This window comes from Myxocyprinus asiaticus, chromosome 40 (assembly GCF_019703515.2).
Source record: "Myxocyprinus asiaticus isolate MX2 ecotype Aquarium Trade chromosome 40, UBuf_Myxa_2, whole genome shotgun sequence".
In the NCBI taxonomy this organism is placed as follows: domain Eukaryota; kingdom Metazoa; phylum Chordata; class Actinopteri; order Cypriniformes; family Catostomidae; genus Myxocyprinus; species Myxocyprinus asiaticus.
In genome coordinates this window covers 2,479,472-2,502,036 of record NC_059383.1, presented here as the reverse complement: position 1 = coordinate 2,502,036, position 22,565 = coordinate 2,479,472, and the positions used below count along the sequence as shown (strand labels likewise).

At 38.1% G+C, this 22,565-nt stretch overlaps 1 protein-coding gene across 1 annotated transcript in view; it reads right to left on the bottom strand.

Annotated features, from left to right (window-relative positions):
• Positions 1–1,176: 1,176 nt before the first annotated feature.
• acsl6 (acyl-CoA synthetase long chain family member 6) overlaps positions 1,177–22,565 on the bottom strand; it is a 60,812-nt gene continuing 39,423 nt past the window's right edge. The window contains exons 16-21 of the mRNA XM_051680584.1: positions 12,473–12,561; positions 6,416–6,532; positions 5,308–5,451; positions 5,113–5,214; positions 4,927–4,998; positions 1,177–3,663 (exon numbers count right to left, since the gene is read on the bottom strand). Coding sequence (XP_051536544.1) covers positions 3,523–3,663; positions 4,927–4,998; positions 5,113–5,214; positions 5,308–5,451; positions 6,416–6,532; positions 12,473–12,561 — 665 coding nt within the window. The 3' untranslated portion in view covers positions 1,177–3,522. The remainder of the gene's footprint in view (positions 3,664–4,926; positions 4,999–5,112; positions 5,215–5,307; positions 5,452–6,415; positions 6,533–12,472; positions 12,562–22,565) is intronic.

Genomic DNA, 22,565 nt, shown 5'->3' with positions numbered 1-22,565 from the left:
CAGCGCAGTTTGTCTTCAGTTTCAGTGTTTCCACTAGATGCAAATAGCTGCACTTTGGCAGGTACTATTTACACCAAGTGCAAATAGATACTCTGGGTCAAATATGTAAGTAAATGTTAAATCAGCAGTGCTGGGTAGATTACTTCTAAACTGCAATCTGGTTGCTACTGATTATAAATTACATGGCTAAAATTGCAATCGGTAGCGTTATCTTTTGGGCTATATTTTTAGGTAATCTATAGCATTTCTAGGATAATCTGAAACATTGTGACAATGTTGCCTAAATGCATTTAAGAAAACTTAATGTATCAAAATATGAGGATTGACATGTTCTTTTCATTTTAATTTTATATTTACTCTGTTTGTCTGTTACTGAGTGAAAAAGGGTGCTGATTTTAACTGATTTGCATGTATTGTCCAAGATGGCAGAAAAAGATAGTGACCTATTCTTAAATAGAAGAGTTTAAAAAAATAAAACTATTTTCTTCCAGGTTTGAAATGTTTTTCATAATCAATAATTACTGAATGCCAGTGAATTCATGTAGACTGTGTTTTACAGTTGTACAACAGCACCCTTACAAAAAAATCTAAACTAGCCGCAAACTTGCCGCTCGTTATTTTCACATGCAAATGAGATTTTGAGTGCCACAAATGTTTGCCAGATGTTTGCAGCTCTTCTCCAGTAGTGGTGAACCTCCGGCAAACCTTTGGCAAATTTGTCATGAACTCTCGATTTTCGTAAGGGTGTTTAGTAACTTGCATATTTATACATCATGAGAAGACTGTCAAATCGTTTGAGTGGTGCTTTTTGCAGAAATACAGAAACATGTATTGCAAATGTATTTTTGTATGGTGTAAAAAATATGAAGGGAGTTGCATGATGCTGGTAGATCTCTAGGCCCTCAATCAATGACAGACTCAAATATGTTTGTGTTTAACAGGTATTTCTTATAGGAGAGTTACGGAAATTCCCCCATGGGTCCTTTCAACAAATGTGGTCTTATACTCCGGCAGTTTCGGCAATACAGACACCATACATCAGACCATGGTCTTTGGATATGACTGCAATATTAGTAAGTCAAAGTCACAAAAAACAGTCTCAAAAGTTATCACAAAAGCAAAACTACATTAATTTACATTTTTTAAGCAAAGTACAAAATCAATTCACAAAATGCAGTCAGTTTGCCATTTATTTGTTGATTACATTGTGTGTTTGTGCATTTTGATGCATTTGTTGGACAAAACTTTTCCAAATACATAGCAATCCATTCGATACACAGAGTGCTAATTCAAATAATAATGAAAATGTGTTAATCAGGAGTTGGTTAGATCTGCAATGTAAAGTTGAAAAAACATGCAAGCACACCTCCAAATGCTTCTTTTGATTTGTCATTAAATTGTTTGCAGTGGACAGGATGTTATTTTTTGGAAGGCACAGTTTACATTCCACAGTAATGTTTTTGCACATGTGTATCCTTAAAAGTGAAATGATTTTTGGAAATCTAGAGGTCAAATTCTGAGTGAATGTATATCAGCACGATAGGCTGATTTAGCATGAAAAGAATATTAAATATTAAAAAAGAATAAGGGGGAACAGTAATTTATGAACAATTTACTTCCATTACCTGATTAATATGTAATTATGAAAAAAAAAGAAAAGGGAAAGGCAACCTGATTATGAGTATTTTAAAATGTAAATTAATCTAATTACAAGTACTTGATTTGTGGAATTTGATTATGTAACCAGACTGATCAATGAATTGTGTCATTTGAGCCATATGTTTCATATGTATGATACAAAACAGCCTGAATATCAAAGACAATATACTGTATCTTAAAGCTGTTGTGAAATTGACATTTACAGAAAATGTCTGAAGTCATTGTGCCTACAGACATGTCAGTTATTAAATCTATCACATGCTTTCATCAGTAGCATAGGGAATATGAGATCAATTGAATAATGCCATACTTTTACCCTGTGTTCAATCTTGTTACTGTATCATATTCTCTCTCACTACTGTAATGCATTACTCATGACCACCACTGCCAAAAGAATTAAAAAGAATTGTTTATTTTCTTGAATTTTTTGCACACACTCATCACTATCTTTATGTATATGCAGAGATGTACATGCGCATAAAATACTTTACTACAAGGAAAAGATGCAAGTGAACTGTTTAAATAACAAAAACATAAATCGATGGTCCAAATTGTGGAAAAACGTTGTTCTTTTCTCTTTTTTTTTTCCCTTTTCTTTCCCCTGCAAATTTGAACATAAATGTAAGGAGCTAGTGTTCAGGCCATTATTGCAGATTTGCAAATGTCTTAAATATTTTATAATGCTTCAGACATATTATAGTTTGACATTTTGGCATTCTGTCCACTGAAATTAGAAGGAATGTATATATTTTTTATTTGAAAAAAAAAAAAAAAAAAAAAAAGAATAAAATACAGTATGCATAAAGTTGTGCAGAGCTCAATGGCATCCAAAGGGAGATACCTTTAGAATAACCTCTGATCATAATAAATAAGATAATAACTAAAGAAACCTGAAAATTTAATAAGCTTAGTCAATAATCTGCTAGCAAACAGAACAAAAAGACCAATACTTCAATAAAGACTGAACAGACAGGTAGAAAAGGCCTGAAAGTGAAAGGTGACATGTGAAGTGCATTTTCAAATCCATCAAATAAACAAAAATAAATTTAAAAAAAATCGATATTTATGTTTTGTCCCCGTCCCAATTTATATTGCCCTCATTGAATACAAAGATAAAGTTCTGATACAATTCAAGAGCAGATTCAAATATGACTGTTTTTTTCTACACTTCAAACCATAGCTTAAATAGTTTCACATCTACTTTTCTTCAAAATGTACACTAAAATTGAAATACTTTGGGATGGAAAAACTGAAAAGCTAGTTTATTTGTCAAGTCAGCCCAAAATTGAATGGCATGCTCACTATTATCAAGTGAGCTACATTTGTAGATCTGTACTACACAGACAAGCATATTAACGTGATCACTGTGTATATGTACTGTATGAGTCTTGTCATCAAGTAATGTAGAACCTAGAAATTTCTATTGAGACTGTCTCATGGAATGCTGGGTACACATCATCATGCATTGCTTTTAGCTCGGCCTGATTTGTCTTTTCTTTTGGACCCATAAACAAAACCTAAATGAGAATGGATATTATCAGGGGAAATAACTTTGTCCTCAGGCCATTGAATAAAAAATTATCAAGCATGCATACTAGCTGGAACTGCTTCTGTTTTTTGAGGCGGACTTAATTTTGGTTGTATTTCTGCCACATCTCTAAAGGCACACCAACTGTTGACATTCCCTGCCAAAGGGAGAATTACTCTTTTAATTACTCTTTTAGTGAGTAAGCTCATGCGTTGTCTTGATGCCCATGGCTCATTTTGATTATTTTGTGCCAGCTAGTTTTTGAAGTATGAAATAAAAATGGTTAATGAATTTCAATGTCAATACAACATCCTCATGTTTTAGTGACAGTACTATTACATGGAGATATTGCTGTACAGTTGCTCAATCTCCGTCTTGAAATACTCCTTCAGCTCTGGTCTCTTGGATTTTAAAGTCGGGGTCAGCAATCCATTTTGTATAGTGAACATTTCTTTATGAATGTGTATGTCTTTAACCTGGGAGAATACAATGATAAAAGGTTTTTAATTCAGGTTTTCAGGAAGGACCCTCCATGCATGCATACAATCTTAAAGGCTAGGTGTGTGATTTCTGTGCCACTAGCAGCACCAAACGAAACTGCAATCTGTTTGTTTGTGAGACCTGACTCGGCCGAATATAACAACATAGCAACATTGGCTCAACCAAAAGGGCGATTATAGGTCTAGACTAGTTTGATTGACCAATGCCAGACAGAGAGAGTGTTTGAAACTATTTTGAAATCATTATTATTTTGCTACTCAGTTTTGTGACACCAGTGGCACAGTAATTACACACTTCACCTTTTAATTAGGCTAAATATAAGGTTCCCCAACTAACAGTACTATTTCTAACAGTCCTAAATCATTTACCTGTGTGCTATTTTTACTTAAATACATGAAGAATTATCAACAGTTGTGAAACTGAATGATAATGAGGAAATGTGAGATGTGAACAAATTTTCATAATCCCAAAAATGTTCAGTTTGTAAACTGAAACTGAGTTAAAAGTGCTAGTTCACCCCAAAATTTAAATTCTCTCATCATTTACTCACCCTCATGCCATCCCAGATGTGTATGACTTTCTTTCAACTGCAGAACACAATTTATGTGTGTACAATTTATTTACATTATATGTAGGTCCATACAATGCAACTTAAATATGTCTTTTTCCCATCCACACCTATCATATCACTTCAGAAGATATGGTAGGTGTGGATGGGAAAAAGACATATTTAAGTCCTTCTTCTGTTTTTGGTGATTCTCATTCTTTGTGCAAATCGCCCCCTACTGGGCAGGGAGGAGAATTTATGATAAAAAATGACTTAAGTATTGATCTGTTTCTCACCCACACATATCATATCATATCATATCATATCATATCATATCACGTATGAACACATAGATTTAACCACTGGAGTCATATGGATTACTTTTATGCTCCCTTTATGTGGATTTTGAAGTTTAAAAATGTTGGTATCCATTCACTTGCATTGTATGGACCTACAGAGCTGAAATATTCTTCTAAAAATCGTCATTTGTGTTCAGCAGAAGAAAGTCTGGGATGCCAGGAGAGAGAGTAAATCATGAGAGAATTTTAATTTTTTGGCGAACTATCCTTTTAACTAATTGTTCACCTTGAAACTTATCAGGTGGTTGACCTGGGTAGGTTATTGCTGAACTTATGGTAAATTCTATCAATAGCGCTGAATCACACAAAGGTCATTTACTGTACACACGTACCTGCTCAAATGAGTGGAGGCCACTTACTTTTCCCAGACACACCATGTCATCTAGGATGGCTTTCTTCACATCCTACAGATGCAACAGTGGAAAAATTAGGAAACAAATGTTAATTTATCCATAATGAAAATCAGCAAATCGATCCAAACTTTAAGGTGTTTATTCTGTTTGTTTTTTAAACCATACTTTATTATCACATAGTTCTCCAAAGCATCCCTCAAATCCTTTCTTCTGAGCCCATGAGGGAAAAACCTCTGGGTCTGGGACAACGATTCCAACCAGACATGACTGCACACACAATAAATGAACAGTAGTTAGGATAATGTATTTTTCGGGTAGTTTTACTCAGTTTTACATTTTAGACAAACATCAGTGACTAACCTGCAGACTGTCGCCATGGACGTAGAGCTGAGACACTGGTTCACTACGGATGTAGATATTTTCTATTTTCTCTGGTGAAATATATTCACCTTGAGCTAATTTAAAGATATGCTTCTTCCTGTCAATGATCCTCAGTGTGCCACTCTGATGGACATAATAGAAAAAAACAAAAACAAAAAACAAAACAAATGAAAGAACCCTTTGGATATTCAGATGACGAGACAATATAAGAAAATATTTTATTATTGAATCCAGATAAAGATGAGACAATTAGACAAACTGGTAACACTACAATAAGGTTCCATTTGTTAACATTAGTTATCATAACTAATTAGTTATCATGAACTAACAATAAACTATATTATTACAGCATTTATTAATCTTGGTTAATGTTAGTTGATAAAAAATACAATTGCTAATTGTTAGTTCATCTTAGTTCATAGTGCATTAACTAATATTACATATACAACTTTTAATTGAAAAAAGGTGTAAGTAAATGTTGAAATTTACATGAACCAAGATGAAAAAAAGCTGTCCAAGTATTATTCATTGTTAGTTCATGTTAACTAATGTTAATAAATGGAACCTTATTATAAAGTGTTACTGACAAATCTGTCATCTGTCCTTCTCTCTGTCTGTCGTATCTGATCATCTGTCAATCCTGTACATCTATCCATCCAAAGAACTAGAGCAGTCTATATTTATGGCCAACAGATTTAGATTCAAGCAAAATTGTTTGTTTTTACTTCTTATGTTATCTTCTTTTCTGTTTACTCTATATAAACTCCCCATTTTGTTTTTCCTTGTTGTTTTTGACCTGTGCATTTTGCATTGTTATTAAAAAACTTTTAGTCAAACTCTGTACATTTGTCTCTCTGTACTTGATGGTTCAAACCCCATGAGCCTAGCTGGATAGGCTAGACTAGTGGTTCAGTCCCACATTAGATTTCAAGATGGTAATCATTAGTCATTATTAATAGTTTATGGGTATGATTCTTCAAAATGTTGATGCAGAACAAGGAGATATAGTGGGAATGTGCAAAAGGACGGCATCGTCAAATAATTTAAAGTATCCTAAAATAAGCCGAAGGATTTGAGGCTGACATACTGGTAGCCATTTTCCAATGTCTCCTGTGTGAAGCCATCCGTCTGCATCCAGCGTCTCTGCGGTCCTCACTGGATCTTTCAGATAACCCTTAAACACGTTTGGGCCTTTTACACAAATCTGACACAGAAAAAAAAAAAACAAGACAAAAATTATATGATGTTGCTGAGACCTCTCATTCTCTCAGGTCTCAACATGTCATTAAAGGCCCCATGAAATCAAAATGAGTTTTGTGGCTTTTAGTCAGTGTCAGCATTGAGGCCATTCATATGCTAGTTCCCTCCTAAAAGATGAAAGTCAACTTTCAGCAGATATATGGTTTTAAAATATACTTAATTTTCCTCTTCCTGGACAATGGACCGAAAACATTGATGATTCATCTTGCACTCACATCTCGCAGAAAATGTCCTACCTCTTAGGGCGGAACGATATGACGATATATATTGTGGTAACAATGTAAAGTATCAATCAGTAGAGATTTTGCTATATTGTGTACATTGCTATATGCAAATATCCATGTGCACAGCGTGGGCTTATCTATCAGAATTTTCTCTATGTTTACAGGAGAGCGCAGAGCGGGATCACTCACATTACTCAATTTTTGACCTAGGAAAATCCCTGAAAAAACATCTCCACAGAACCAGATGAATCCCAAACAAGTCAAAAGGAGCTTGTTATTAAAACAGGTGCGACATCTGTGGCCTGTTGCACGAAGCTAGTTGAACAAACTCAGAGTTTCAGAGTAAGTTTCAGGTTGACAAAATCAGATAGAGCCAAACCGGTTTAAATCGGGTTTGGCGATCTCAAGACGCTCATTCTCTGTCAACTTAGAGTTTGATCCTGAGTTCGTGGTTAACCCTTAAGCCTGTGCACATGAATGAGTGACGTTTGCCATGAACAGCCAATGGGTGAAACTTGGAGAGAGTTGCTGCGATTTACTTCTCGTGAGACATTCAGTGTGATTTATGTCTCCTCTGAAGATCAAGAGATCATTGTGAAAATTTGAAGAATTTGAACATTTACACAACAAGAAACACTGCTGCCGCAATAAAAAAAAGTATATGAATAATTGTGTAATTGAATGTATATAGGTTCACAATAAGAACATACAAGCAGCATAAAAATCTATATATTTACTTAAAATGTAAAAGCTTGTATATTCAATTAAATTAAAAGCCTAATATAATTTAATTAAGTGCAAGCCATATCACTAACCAATAGATTTGTTCATGTGGAAAGACTCAGCACACAATAAGTGCTTCTTTGAATCGTCTATGCAAAAATAGCATCAACCACAGCATACAGGTACAGTTTTTAAAGAAATGCTAATTAACACAATAATACATTTTTAATGTGTTGCTCAAAAGATACAAGGTTCCAGGATTCTCAAATAAACCATCTTATAATACAGGGGTCAGCAACCTTTTTGACTTGGAGTGCCATTTTTTATTTTCCTGGTCAATGGCTGTGCTGACGCAAAATGAGTTAACAAAGTTAATGTCACAAATTTGCTTATTTGATGACTGATCACGAAATTGTGTGGAATCTTAAATATTTCTTATATTATGTCACTGTAATCATTTAATCACTAGCACACAAGCAACAGCGAGAGAGGAACAGGCTATTTTATTTATTTGACGTTTTTCACACCTGCATTCCAATCTACATCTTGATGTAATCCTTCCTCATGATCATGCAGCGTTGTTTTCATCAGCTAAATGGGAGGACAAACACTAGTGTGACGAGACTCGGGCTGCGTTCCACTTAAAATTTGTATGCCCTTCCCTCGCTAACTTCCCTCCGACTCACGGACTCGGATGTATGTCATTGCTTACGTTGCGTGAGTGTCCACTACTGGTGGAACCTGTGCAGTGGATTTAACTGGATCACCCTTAACCCTTGATCACTTGGATCACGTTGAAGGCTGCTGTCAATTTGTGGAATTATTAAGTTATTTTTGCACCTGAGAAAACTACGATTTTGAAGATTGATGCAAACACAGATTCAGTTAAAGTTTAGTTATAATTTCAGAGGCTTATGTATAAATCTCATATGTTTATTTTATTAGAATTAATTGTAAAAAAGGATTAATCAAGCTTTACAAAAATGAAAATGGTAACATAATGAACACATAGGCTATAACTGTGTGACAAACAGATAGTTTAAGGTAGCTACAAGTTTTATGCTGTTAAATCAGAAATCTCAATATAACTTTTCTAAACTGCTTAATTGACTTAACTTCACTTTCATCATACATTACAGTTGTGTGGGGGTGGGGCTGATGAAGTGTGATAAACTGCATGTCACAATCAAGCTGCATTGTGGGATATGGAGCTGCCTGAAGCATACATCAGAGTAGGCTCGCTCCCTCAGTCAAAATCAAGGGGTTGATGGTCTGTCAACAGAAACTTCCCTCACTCACTTAATGAAGTGGAACTGACTTCCAAAATGGCGGTGGGGATTCCCCCGAGGGGAAGTTCTTACCGGAGTTAGTGAGTGGATGTTAAAAGTGAAGTGGAACGCAGCCTCGCACTGCACGTGCAAGCCATTCGCACATCACAAGCCGATCAACAATGTTTTGGTGAATCACACCTGTAAAATCCTAAAACTTTATTTCCAGGTTTCATTTATATTTTGAATAGACTCAGATTTTTGAACCTCACGATGTGGGTTTATGTTTTCTCTTTTAACCGTTTAATGTAATTTTGAGTGTGACTATGGTTTAAGGAGGTTGTACCTGTATGCTGGGTTGGAAATCTCAAGGATTAATAGTGGTGTTTTTCTTATTGCATTACGTGTTGTTCTGAAAGCAAAAAGAAACAAATGATACACGGAATGTAGGCTGTCATCTGCACAGCCTGACCGAAGCAAAGCGGACACGTTTACTCGCGTGATTAACCGAAGTGAAGCGCTGCCGGCTCGTGATGCGTGAATGGTTTGCACGCGCTGCACGAGTCTGTTGGGTATACTGCAGTCTCGTCACTTTTTTACTTTGAGTTTAGTCTCCCATTCAGCTCATAAAAACACGCTGCGTGATCATGAGGAAGGATTACATCAAGATGTAGATTGGAATGCAGGTGTGGAATTTATATAAATAAAATAGTCTATTCCTCTCTCACCGTTGCTGGCGTGCCAGTGATTACCCCTTGCATGCCAATGCTGGTGCGCCATAGGTTGCCGACCCCTGTTATAATATCTTAATATTTAGGTCTAATATATTAAATTATAATATATAAATCTAAATTCATTTAATATATAAATTTCCCTGTGAAGCGTGTTTTACTTAATTTTTTTGTTTATATTTAATATTTGTTTTCTGGAAGAAATATTTACATAATTTTGTATATTTTCATTATTTTTATTTTAAAACTCATGCATTATTTTCTTTGTTGCACTGCTTTGGGAAGATCTAGAGTTTCTTGAGGAAAGTTTATAATAATAATAATAATATTGGTCAACAACATATCAGACTGAAATGTAGCATAATGTGAAATTTAGCATTATAGTAAGAATGATTTAAAAAGGGGGGCCTGGGTAGATCAGCAAGTAAAGACACTGACTATCACACCTGGAGTCACAGTTCGAATCCAGGGCATGCTGAGTGACTCCAGCCAGGTCTCCTAAGCAAACAAATTGCAAGTTGCTAGGGAGGGTAGAGTCACATGGGGTAACCTCCTCGTGGCCGCTATAATGTGATTCTTGCTCTCTGTGGGGCGCGTGGCGAGTTGTGCATGGATGCCGCAGAGAATAGCGTGAAGCCTCCACACACACTATGTATCCAGGGTAACACGCTCAACAAACCACGTTATAAGATGCGTGGATTGACGGTCTCAGACGCGGAGGCAACTGAGATTCTTCCTCTGCCACCCGGATTGAGTCACTACGCCACCACGGGGACTTAGAGCGCATTGGGAATTGGGCATTCCAAATTGGGGAGAAAAGGGGAGAAAAAAAAGAATTATTTTTTAAAAAGTTAAGCATTTTTGTTTGTTTGTTTACTTGGACTACTGTCAATTTCCAAATATAGAGAAAATTATATAAGAGGAAGTATTTGGAATTATTTAATTCACTGACTGGATTATCCACAAATAGGCAGTACAATATGGTTATTTAATATATAATTTTTTTATTGATTTTCCCAAAAAAACAAAAATAAATACTATATCATTGTAACATTTATGTGTGTTTTAGTTCATGTTTTGGACTGTGCCTTTATTTTGAAGTTTACTTCCTAGTTCCTGTCTTTCATGTGATTTACATGGTTGTGTCACGTGATCTTGTTTAACATGTGTTTCATTAGTCTCCTCTTGTTATTGGTTCTTGTTTATTAGCCTTGTCATCTTATCATTTCTAGTTTGCATTGGTCAACTCGTTATCAGTTCTGTATTTTCATTAGTTGTCTTATGATGTTTTCCCTAGTCTGTTCATGTTCTTATTCATAGTTTTCATTTCATGTTCTCGTTCATGGTTTCATTTCATAGTTTATTCAAGTTGTAGCCAAGTTAAGTCTAGTCTTTATGTTTTGTTTCACGTTTTGGATTTCCATGTCTTGTAAATAAACTGCACTTGGATTTGCCTGCCTACAACGTTACAGAATACCTGACCTACTAAAATGAACCCAGCAGTGCCTTTTTCGTTTGTTTCAGGGGAATCTTCCCCTGGAGGAGTACGTTGTGGACTTTTGTGATTTGGCTTATGAGGTGGACTTTAATGAGGTGGCTCTTAAGGACATTTTTTGCTTTGGAATAAATGAGCCAGTCAAGTCTCTTATGCCTCAGGGCCAAATCACATGGATTCTGGCAAAATTAATTGATTTCGCTCTTCTAAACGGATCTAACTTAACGGTAGGATCTATGGAGGATGCCAGCACTCCTACAGTGAATACCACATCAGAGTCCGCCACGCTTGAGTTCCCCGTCATGGGCGCCATGCCTGAATTCCCCATCATGGGCGCCACGCCTGAGATCCCCGTCATGGACGCCACGCCTGCCATGGTCAACGAGCCAGCGCTTGAAGCCTCGTCCGTCCCAAAGCCAGCGCCTGAAGCCCCGGCCATCACAGAGTCAGCGCCTGAAGCCTCAGCCGTCCCAGAGCCAGCGCCTGAAGCCTCGTCAAGCCATGTTGTCACACCTGCCATGCCAAGCCATGCCGAGTCGCCACGTCTGACCCTTGCCATGCCACGCTGCCTAGTCAGACTCGCCATGCCAAGCTGCCTAGTCAGACTCGCCATGCCAAGCTGCCTAGTCAGACTCGCCATGCCAAGCTGTCTCGTCAGGCTCTGCTCTACAATTAACATCTGCCTTGCCAGGCCACGCTCCACAACCTGTCTCGCCAGGCCATGCTCCATGCCCGCCGGATCCACCGTGGTCTCCTGCTACCTTGCCTGGACCTCCCTTGTCTCCTAGCCGTCTGCTGGATCCACTGTGGTTTCCTGCCACCTCGCCCGGACCACCCTGGTCTCCGGGCCATCCCCCTGCTCCACCCTGGTCTCCTGGTCCACCTGCTCTGCTGTGGTCTCCAGCGCCAGATTATTTTGTATTGTTCAGATTCTTATCCATAGCTCTCATTTCATGTTCTCGTTCATGGTTTCATTTCATAGTTTATTCAAGTTGTAGTCAAGTTTAGTCTAGTCTTTATTTTATTTCACTTCACATTTTGGATTTCCATGTCTTGTAAATAAACTGCATTTGGGTTTTTCGCATCATTTTGTTTTGCTCCTGTTTGCCTGTCTACAATGTTACAATCGTGATATATATTGTAATTGTGATATAAAATTACTCATATCGTGATATAAGATTTTGGTCATATCGCCCACCCGTACTACCACCTAATACCACCTGCCTCCAACTAGCAAGTATCACGGTTCATGTTTGTGACACAAGCTAAAAGCTATTGGCTATTTAAAAAAAAAAAAAAGGGACAAGCCAAAATCCTGCATGAAAACTTAATGTTTTAATAGAAAATATGTCAACACAGCAAAGAAAACTCTGCTCATCAAGCAACTTTATGGGTTCTTTAAATTAACAGTAGCACATGTTTCGTATACGGAATATAACACACCTCTCCCTCTCCTTTAGCAGCAAAGTAGTTCTTCTCTGCCACATCCACGAGTTTGATGAGATTACATGGCAGAGGTGCACCTACATGACCTATAGAAAAACAAGAGGGAAGATTTTTTAGAAAATTAATAGAAAAGCTTTAAGCATGCTTTTAGCATAATTACCAAGATTGTGTAACAGGTTATGTACAGCCTGCTCACTTTTAGTTTTTCACCTTTTTATTACTATTGTAAACCCACACTGTTTCCTATCATGTATAATCTAGGATATTGTCATGCTATATGTAAAATACTGTGTCTGTGTGTGAAAAACAATTTTTTTCCAAGCATTTCTCTGGAATAGAATGTGCATTAGCCTAGTTTAAAATGTTCAAAACTCCCTAAACAATTATACACCTCTATTGGAAATAGGACACTGTATACTGTATATAAGTGTCTGCAAATGTTCTGCAAAAAGTACTCAAAACTACAGTACTCAAGGAGGAAATCTGGACATTATTTTGAATTCATTGAGCTAAAAAAAAAAAAAAAAAAACATATGGAAATGTTTGTGTGTTTGTAATATTTTGCAACAATTGGAAACAAGTTTCAAAACAAGTTCACAAAAACTTTCACACTAGCACTTTTGGTGCACACCAGGGTTCGAATTACATCAAAGTTCAGTTCGTTTGGATGATGTGAATGCTGTTTAACGAACTCTGGTGCACACCCGTGAACCGCACCCATGTCCGCTTGAAAAGATGTTCTGGGGTATCATGTGAACTCCGGTACAGTTCGCTGCTGATATAAATGCAAACATACAAAATCTCAGAAGTGAACCGCTATTCATGACGTATAATTCGCGTCTTTGCAGGCTCCCGATCACAATTGTTATGGTTTAATGCATTTCTCATACCTGCTTGTCTCTAAATTAATAGAGAGCAACTCATTAATTCTTCATATCTGTTGTAACACATCCACATGCTCACGGCAGACAAACGCTAACATTCTTCACATAATTGCACATTTAATGCAACCCTGGCAGGCACACACAAGTGTCACTTTATGCATGTAAAGTTTTGGTGGTAAATCAAATTATATGATGTGAACAGAGACCAGTGGGGGCATGAGGGGACAAGGACTCGGGTTTGGTCCAGCAATCGAATCAAGAGCTGGTTGCATAAAACTAGTTAGTTGTCTAAAATTTTGGTCATAACTTTTTCAGTCAGTTGCATAAAAACTTAGATCATTCTAATTTAAGACCGAAATGGAAGACAACAGAACCCTAGGCTAACTTTTGTTTATAATCTATGAGCCAGTGGGGGCTTCAGTTGAGGGCTAAAAGGGGCTTCAGTTTAGACTTTGTAGAAGATTGACTTCTATGATGGTAACACAATTCCTTAAGTTTATTATTATTATTATTATTTGGGTTAAAATCACTACATGTTTTTTTTTTTTTTTTGCATTTTCAGACTTATTTATTGTGATAATTGAAGTACTTCATTATTAAAAATGTTTTATTTCCATCACAAGAAAGATAAACACAACATAAAATACAGAATCAGTTATATAAATTAAACCCCCACTCTCCACCCGACACAAACACGCTCTAGAGTGGTCACTTACAATTATAACAATTGTTTTTGGGGTTTTTTAAAACCTAAAAAAAATATACTTTCCAAAAACAAGACTGCACATACACAAACTAAAAATTTAAAATCCCTCTCCACGGCCCCTCCCCGAGAACCCTCCAAAAAAGCCAAATATCCACCCCACTTCCTATTAAACAAATCCCATTTCCCCAACCTTCTAAAGATCGCCTCCTTCAATGCTTCCACCCAGCCCATCTCCCCACACCACTCCCAAAATGAGGGTGTCCCAGCCGTCTTCCACCTCCTAAGAATAATTTGTCTGCCCACCATAACTCTGGCTAGGACCCAACTTTTTAAGTGGCTATCCCCAAAATAAACAGCCGCTCCACCACCTAAGATGCAGAGTCTGGGGCAAAATGAAAATTGTGTCTAATACATAACACATAAATATCAATAAAACCATAAACATAAAACCCTCAACCAAAATTCTTGTATCTTAACACATCCCCAAAAAACATGGGTTGTGTCACCGTCTTCTGAATTGCATCGCCAGCAGGTGGGTGTGTCTTTTAGACCAAGTCTATACAATCATGAGGGTATCCAATATAATCGTTGCATAATCATAAATTGCATCAGATGTACCCTTGAATCTCTAGATGTAGACTTGATATTTTTTAGAATCCTAGCCCACACTGATGCCTCATGACCTTTTCCCAAAAGCAGTAATCACCACTTCTAGAGTATCTGCCCCTTTAGGGGGGTGTATGCTACTCCCAAAAATAGTACAGAGCAGGTGGCGCAGCTGTAAATACCTGTAGAACTGGGAATCCTGAAATGTTGGACCATATTTTCAAACGATCTCAACACTCCACTCTAATATAGGTCACCAAGTGTAGTAACCCCCCTCACAATCCACTCTGACCAGCAGAAAGGGGACTTATTAATACATAATTTTGGGTTTAGCCATATGTACGTGGCTACATTTAAATAAATGTCTGAATTAAACACTCTGGACACTTTTGTCCAAACCGCATGCAAATGCGAAATAACGGGGTATGACTTAACTTCTCCAGTTAGTTTAATAGAAAAGCTTTGCAATGGCAAAATAGGGGCAAGAACTTCCTGCTCAATACCAAACCAGGGAGGGGCTCTCTCAGGTGGAAGCGACCAATGAGCCAAATGTCTGAGACCGAATGCATAATAATAAAACAAAATCTTGGGTAGACCTAGCCCACCTTTGTCAATCGGCCTATGTAATTTATTGAAATGTAATCTGGGACGTTTACCATTCCAAATGAAGGACTTCGCTATGCTATCAAATTGCTTGAAATAAGAGAGGGGGACATATACAGGGAGAGATTGTAGCAGGTAGTTGAATTTTGGAATATAATTCATTTTAATAACATTAACCTTCCCAATCATCGATAAATGTAATGAAGCCCACCTGCCCACATCACTCGAAAATCTTTTTATTTAAGAGGTCAAAATTAACTAACTAAATCACACAAATTTGCTGAGAATAAAATGCTCAAATATTTAATGCCCTGTTTGGGCAACTGGAAAGCGCCCGGCTGAAAAGCCATTACTGGGCAGTATGCTGTCAGAGCCAAAGCTTTGGATTTAGACAAACTGACTCTGTATCCTTAGAATTTAGAAAAGGAATTAATAATTCTGTGGAGGTAAGGCATAGATCTAGTGGGGTCGGAGACGAATAATAAAATATCATCTGCGTAAAGCAAAAGCTTATGTGCCATTCCTCCCGCTATCACCCCTGGAAAATCATCTTCCCTTCTTATCACGGCTGCTAATGGTTCCAGGGCAAGACAGAACAATAATGGGGACAGAGGGCAACCCTGCCGGGTGCCCCTATCCAGAGTAAAATAATCTGAAATTAATCCATTTGTTTGTACAGCCGCTACTGGGTGTCTATAAAGTAACTTAATCCATCCATTAAAAGTCTTCCCAAACCTATATATTTCCATAATCTTAAAAAGATAATCCCATTCTACCATATCAAATGCCTTTTCAGCGTCAAGTGAGATGGCAATGACCGGAGTCTGATCATTCACCACTGACCACATGATATTAGACGCCTGATGTTATCAGAAGAGCTGCGGCCCTGAATAAACCCCACCTGATCTATATGTTTAAGAGATGTCATAACTTAATTGGTTAGCCAATATTTTTGACAACATTTTTACATCTAGCTGGATCAGTAACCCTTGCACTCACTTGGATCTTTGTCCTTTTTAAGAATCAGACTGATCCGGGCTTGTGTCATGGTTGGCGGAAGCTTTCCATTCTTTAATGAATTTGTATAAACTTCTAACAAAAGTGGAGCCAGTTCTGTAGCATAAGATCTAAAAAAAACTCAGCGGCAAAGCCATCTGGCCCCGGAGACTTGCCTGTAGGCAAGGCCTTGATTACCTCGCCAAGCTCCTCCAAGGTTATCTCAGAATCAAGATAATTTTTTTGCTCAGTCGTCAGTTTAGGGCGTTCTAATGGTTCCACAAAGTTTCTAATATCTTCATCGGTGGATGAAGATGTGGAACTATAGAGATCAAGATAGAATTCTTTAAAAGCATTATTAATATCACCACCAGCAGATTTCATTGAGGGAATGGTAGAAAAAGACTCTCTGCTTTATACACTATATTGCCAAAAGTATTCGCTCACCCATCCAAATAATTGAATTCAGGTGTTCCAATCACTTCCATGGCCACAGGTGTATAAAATGAAGCACCTAGGCATGCAGACTGCTTCTACAAATATTTGTGAAAGAATGGGCCACTCTCAGGAGCTCAGTGAATTCCAGCGTGGTAATGTGATAGGATGCCACCTGTGCAACAAGTCCAGTCGTGAAATTTCCTCGCTACTAAATATTCCACAGTCAACTGTCAGTGGTATTATAACAAAGTGGAAGCGATTGGGAATGACAGCAACTCAGCCACGAAGTGGTAGGCCACGTAAAATGACAGAGCGGGGTCAGCGGATGCTGAGGCGCATAATGCGCAGAGGTCGCCAACTTTCTGCAGAGTCAATCGCTACAGACCTCCAAAGTTCATGTGGCCTTCAGATTAGCTCAAGAACAGTGCGTAGAGAGCTTCATGGAATGGGTTTCCATGGCCGAGCAGCTGCATCCAAGCCATACATCACCAAGTGCAATGCAAAGCGTCGGATGCAGTGGTGTAAAGCACGCCGCCACTGGACTCTACAGCAGTGGAGACGCGTTCTCTGGAGTGATGAATCACGCTTCTCCATCTGGCAATCTGATGGACGAGTCTGGGTTTGGTGGTTGCCAGGAGAACGGTACTTGTCTGACTGCATTGTGCCAACTGTGAAGTTTGGTGGAGGGGGGATTATCGTGTGGGGTTGTTTTTCAAGAGCTGGGCTTGGCCCCTTAGTTCCAGTGAAAGGAACTCTGAATGCTTCAGCATACCAAGAGATTTTGGACAATTCCATGCTCCCAACTTTGTGGGAACAGTTTGGGGATGGCCCCTTCCTGTTCCAACATGACTGCGCACCAGTGCACAAAGCAAGGTCCATAAAGACATGGATGAGTGAGTTTGGTGTGGAAGAACTTGACTGGCCTGCACAGAGTCCTGACCTCAACCCGATAGAGCACCTTTGGGATGAATTAGAGTGAAGACTGAGCCAGGCCTTCTCGTCCAACATCAGTGTCTGACCTCACAAATGCGCTTCTGGAAAAATGGTCAAAAATTCCCATAAACACACTCCTAAACCTTGTGGAAAGCCTTCCCAGAAGAGTTGAAGCTGTTATAGCTGCAAAGGGTGGGCCGACGTCATATTAAACCCTATGGATTAAGAATGGGATGTCACTTAAGTTCATATGCGTCTAAAGGCAGATGAGCGAATACTTTTGGCAATATAGTGTATATCTAGCCAAAGTTTCCCTGCTTTGTCCCCTGACTCAAAGTATGACTGTCTTGCCCTGAATAGCCAAAACTCCACCTTCTGCGACAAAATAGTATTATATCTGTATTTCAGTCAGGTCAATTCTCTGAGGCCATCAGACGACATTTGGCGCTTCAGTTCTGCCTCGGCACTTTTAATATTCCCTTCCAACTCCACGAGTTCTCGTGCTTTGGATTTTTTGATGAATGAGGCATACTGTATGATCCGACCCCTAAGAACCGCCTTAAGTGCCTCCCAAGCCACACCCACAGAGGATACTGAGGACCAGTTGGTCTCCATATAAACATTGATTTTAGCCTTTAACATTTGTTGGAAATCAGGAGTTTGCAAAAGGGATACATTAAAGCACAAACTATATGATTTCTTTTTCTCCATATGTGGCGTCACCTCTAAACTCACCAGGTCGTGATCTGAGACTAAGATAGTTCCAATTGAGCAATCAACGACAGAAGAAATGAGGGACTTAGATATATATATATATATATATATATATATATATATATATATATATATATATATATATATATATATATAAAAATCTATTCTAGAATACATTTTATGGACTGATGAAACAAATGTCAAATATCTGTAAGACCAAGATTTTTACACATCTTGTGAAGTGTCAATGTTGCTCTAAGGGGCTTGCACACTTGCTTCACTATGACTGAGTCCATCAAAAGATTAAAGTCTCCACCCAATATTATATCATGAGGGGTGCCAGTGGCTTGCAACATCCCTTCAAGATCTATAAAAAAGGCTTGATCATCAGCGTTAGGTGTGTAAATATTAGCCAAAATCAACCTTTGCCCCTGAATTTCTGCTAAAACAATAATGACTCTTCCTAATTTATCTGTTTGAGACATTTGAATTGTAGATGCTTATTTATCAATGTAATGGCTCCCCTGCTCTTACTTGAGCCCGCACTAAAGAAAATATGTCTACCCCATATCTTCCCAAATTTTTCAGCTTCCTGCAGAAAAAGGTGCGTTTCTTGAAGAAACACTATATCATATTTCTTACGTTTAAGAAAATAAATAACCTTCCTTCTTTTTATGGGGTGCCACAGCCCATTCACATTCCATGTGGAGAGAGACAATCCACTCATATTAACATCTGACATTTTGACATATCAGAAAAAAATTGATTGTGTGTCAAAAATAAAATTATAAAACCATATTCCAACATTAGTGTCACAGTCAAACCCCGAACTTCCCCCCGAACCAAACAAACAGAAAAAAAAAAAACATGCGCATAAATCCCGCACACGACAGCACCAACTGGCATCCATCCCTCTAAACTCAAAAAGTCCATGCATGCCTACGAGAGTCCCCGCGACAACTTTGCCATCGGATTGCTCAAATATGTTGCTTCTGTACAAAGTTTGTGAGATAGAATTACATAACAGAAAATAATCTATAAAACAAACTCCAGCCAATAGGCAGAATAAAAACAATGTGTAGATTCATTCACAAAACTGTCTCAAAGGTGTTTTCCTCCACAAAACAAATTATCGGATGATCTCAGAAATGATCGGGGCCTGTCTCCCTCAGCCGATCTGCGAGCCGGGACTCTGTGAGCTCGCTCGATTTCCAGCTTATGGCCTATGTCATGTCGAGCAGACTCGGGAAGAGCTAGTCTAGGAATTTCACCATATCTCTGCCTTCTTCATGCTCATTAATTCCAACAATTTGGATGTTGTTTTCGCCGATTACGATTCTCCAAATCCTCCAGTTTTTACCAAATGTGTTCCAAGTCTATCTTGGTTGCTAGCGGATTAGCAGCTAATTCCCTCTCCGATGACTCCAGATAATTGATCCATCTCTCGATGTCCCCGATTCTTGTGACCAACTCAGAGAATTTAGTTTCCATCGCAGAAATCGATCAACGTATTACAGCAAGATCCTCTAAGGCAGCAACAACTTTCGTCATCATCACAGACATGCTCGCCAGTTGGTGTTGAATTTCTCCCGCTGCACTGTCCAAACCGAGTATTTGGTCTGCAGGCCCGTCCAAGGCACCAGCTTGAGCACGTAAGTGTCTTTTAATATCTCCAGAGCCCGAGGATTTTGAATTCTTTGCCATGTTGACTTCAAAGAACAGATATGTAGCAGGGTGTATCGAATCTCACTGGTTTATGTCATAAAAATAATTAAAAACTAGCAAAGTGTGCAGAGCACGCTGCTCGCATGCTGCTCGCATGCTCCTCGCATGGCGTCACGTGACTCTAGATCACTACATTTGTTCATTACAATCGATTTCGAAGCATTGCATTCTTCCAACAGGCAAATATTTTCAGCAAGAAAAAAACTGTTTTGAGCGCCCACTGTTGGCCATTTTTAAGCTGTTCAGTGTCTTACTTTTGTCACAATGCAATGCAAATTAGGGGCCGTTTACACGACAACGTTTTCAACTAAAAACGGAAAACTTTATGCGTTTTGGCTGTTCGTTTACACGACAACAGCGTTTTGGGGCCTGAAAACGTAAACTTTTGAAAACGGGTTTCAAAATGCAAGTTTTTGAAAACGATGCCGTTATAGTCTGTGTAAACATACAAAAGCGAATGACGTCATGCACACGTGTGTTACGTGTTATGTAAAGAATGATGGATTGATAGGCATCAATTTGAGATGTATAATTATCAATATGAATACTGGTGTCTGTGCAAATAACAATAACCAACAATTTATTAATTTGGAGTGTTTTGTATGGAGTGTGAACATTGTACAGTAGGCAGAACCTGCAATTTGAAAATCTTGAAATTAATGTATGGATTCAGATGGGGAAAATGTATTTGTATTTTAAATGTTATTTATTTACTTAATTTTATTTGATGTACCTTTACCCTGCAATTCATTCACCCACCGCTTATGTATATAGCCTATAGACAGAGATGTGATGCAATGTACAGTATTCAATGATATGCTTATAATATGAAAACATGAGGCAGTGAAAATGCATGTTAGATCCAGTCAGAAGACATCCATATATCAGAGTTCTATCTGATATTCAAAACCAGTCAACATCAACAGCTTATGTTAACTTACTCTCCTACCAGCCCAAGAGTCAGCAGGGGAATACAGAAGGCAGGAGATGAAGTGATGGTAAAAATAAGCAGAGTTTATTGAATAATCTTGAGAGTTCAGTCTATAGGCATGCACGCGAGTACTTCAAAACAACGCGCGAGACATTCAAAACTACAATGGCGGACCACAGGACTGTGCTTGTGCTGCTCAAGATTTTGAGTTTATTGACGCTTCTCCAGCAAAGTAATTGTAGTAATAAAGCAACCTCATCGTCTGTCCAGACATAATTGCTCGATGCTTTCGCCATCTTCATTGATTGTATTCACCGCTCTGTGGAAGAATGCTTATGTGCGCAGGCGCGTAATATTTCTTTACAAAGTGACATCACAACTACTGGCCTGGCATGCATAATACAGCATTTTTAGTCGTTTTCACGGATCCGTGTGAACGGGGATAGTTTTGACAACGTTGTCGTTTGTACGCAAAACTTTTCAAAAACGCAAAGGAAAAACGTTTCCATTTTTAGTACATCGTTTTCGTATAAACGTACCCTTAGACTGTCTTCCTAAAGACAGCTGTGACCTTGTTTTATGCAACAGGCTTTCTATAGCGTCTTTAGCTAATCAGGCTAATTGTTATATGAAGTCTTAAGTTAATGGCTATGTTTATGCAACTGGCCCCAAGTGTGAACACACCCTAAATATACTGTAGCAATAAAAGATTCATAATGGAAAAGAAGGATTTTAGTTACAGACTTCAAAGTAAAAGTCTGAAAAACTTATCTCTGCAGCTACCAGTGTGTGTTACAGGTGATTAAACATGATCAGAAACAACTGTTTGAACGAAATGCACAACATAAATACACAGCTTTATATCTTAAATGTCTTTTTTTTTTTTTGTGACCAAAACTGAAATGGAGTGTTAATCGCAAACAACCCACAAGGGGGAGTAGCTGCCTCACTATTTCCCATGTTTGTAGGGTTGGGGGAGAGATATTCAGAAGGTAGAATTAGAAACCAGTTGATGCAAGACATCAGCATATTTATCCGAATATTGAGGGTCTGGATCAGTGGCTCTCAATTAGTTTTTCTTCAGGACCCATATTTTACATTGCAGAAAGAAAAAAAAAAGTGGCAACCCAACACAGAACCAAAACTGGTTGTTCAAAATGTAATAATTCACCTCATGAAACATACTGTGACACAAACCGTGTCTTATTTTATATGTCCTTTTGTAGTTTTGTTCATGGTTTGATTGAAGCACAAGTTACCCTCCACACCAACAACACAATTTATGGGTGACATTTCCTACCTCTTAAAAGCTGATAAGCCTATTTATTTTCCTAACTATATGGCTAGTTGCATTCAATTATTACATAGTATTGCATCAGAACAGATCTGCAACCCATTTTTGGATCATGACCCACCTTCGGCCTGATTGAATATTATACTCTCTATGCAGCTGGGAATTCCACATTATGTCAGTCTTTTAAGGATATAATATGATCATCAATATTTAACACTCAAATGCACTAGAATCCACCTTTACAAATGATTTACTGCACC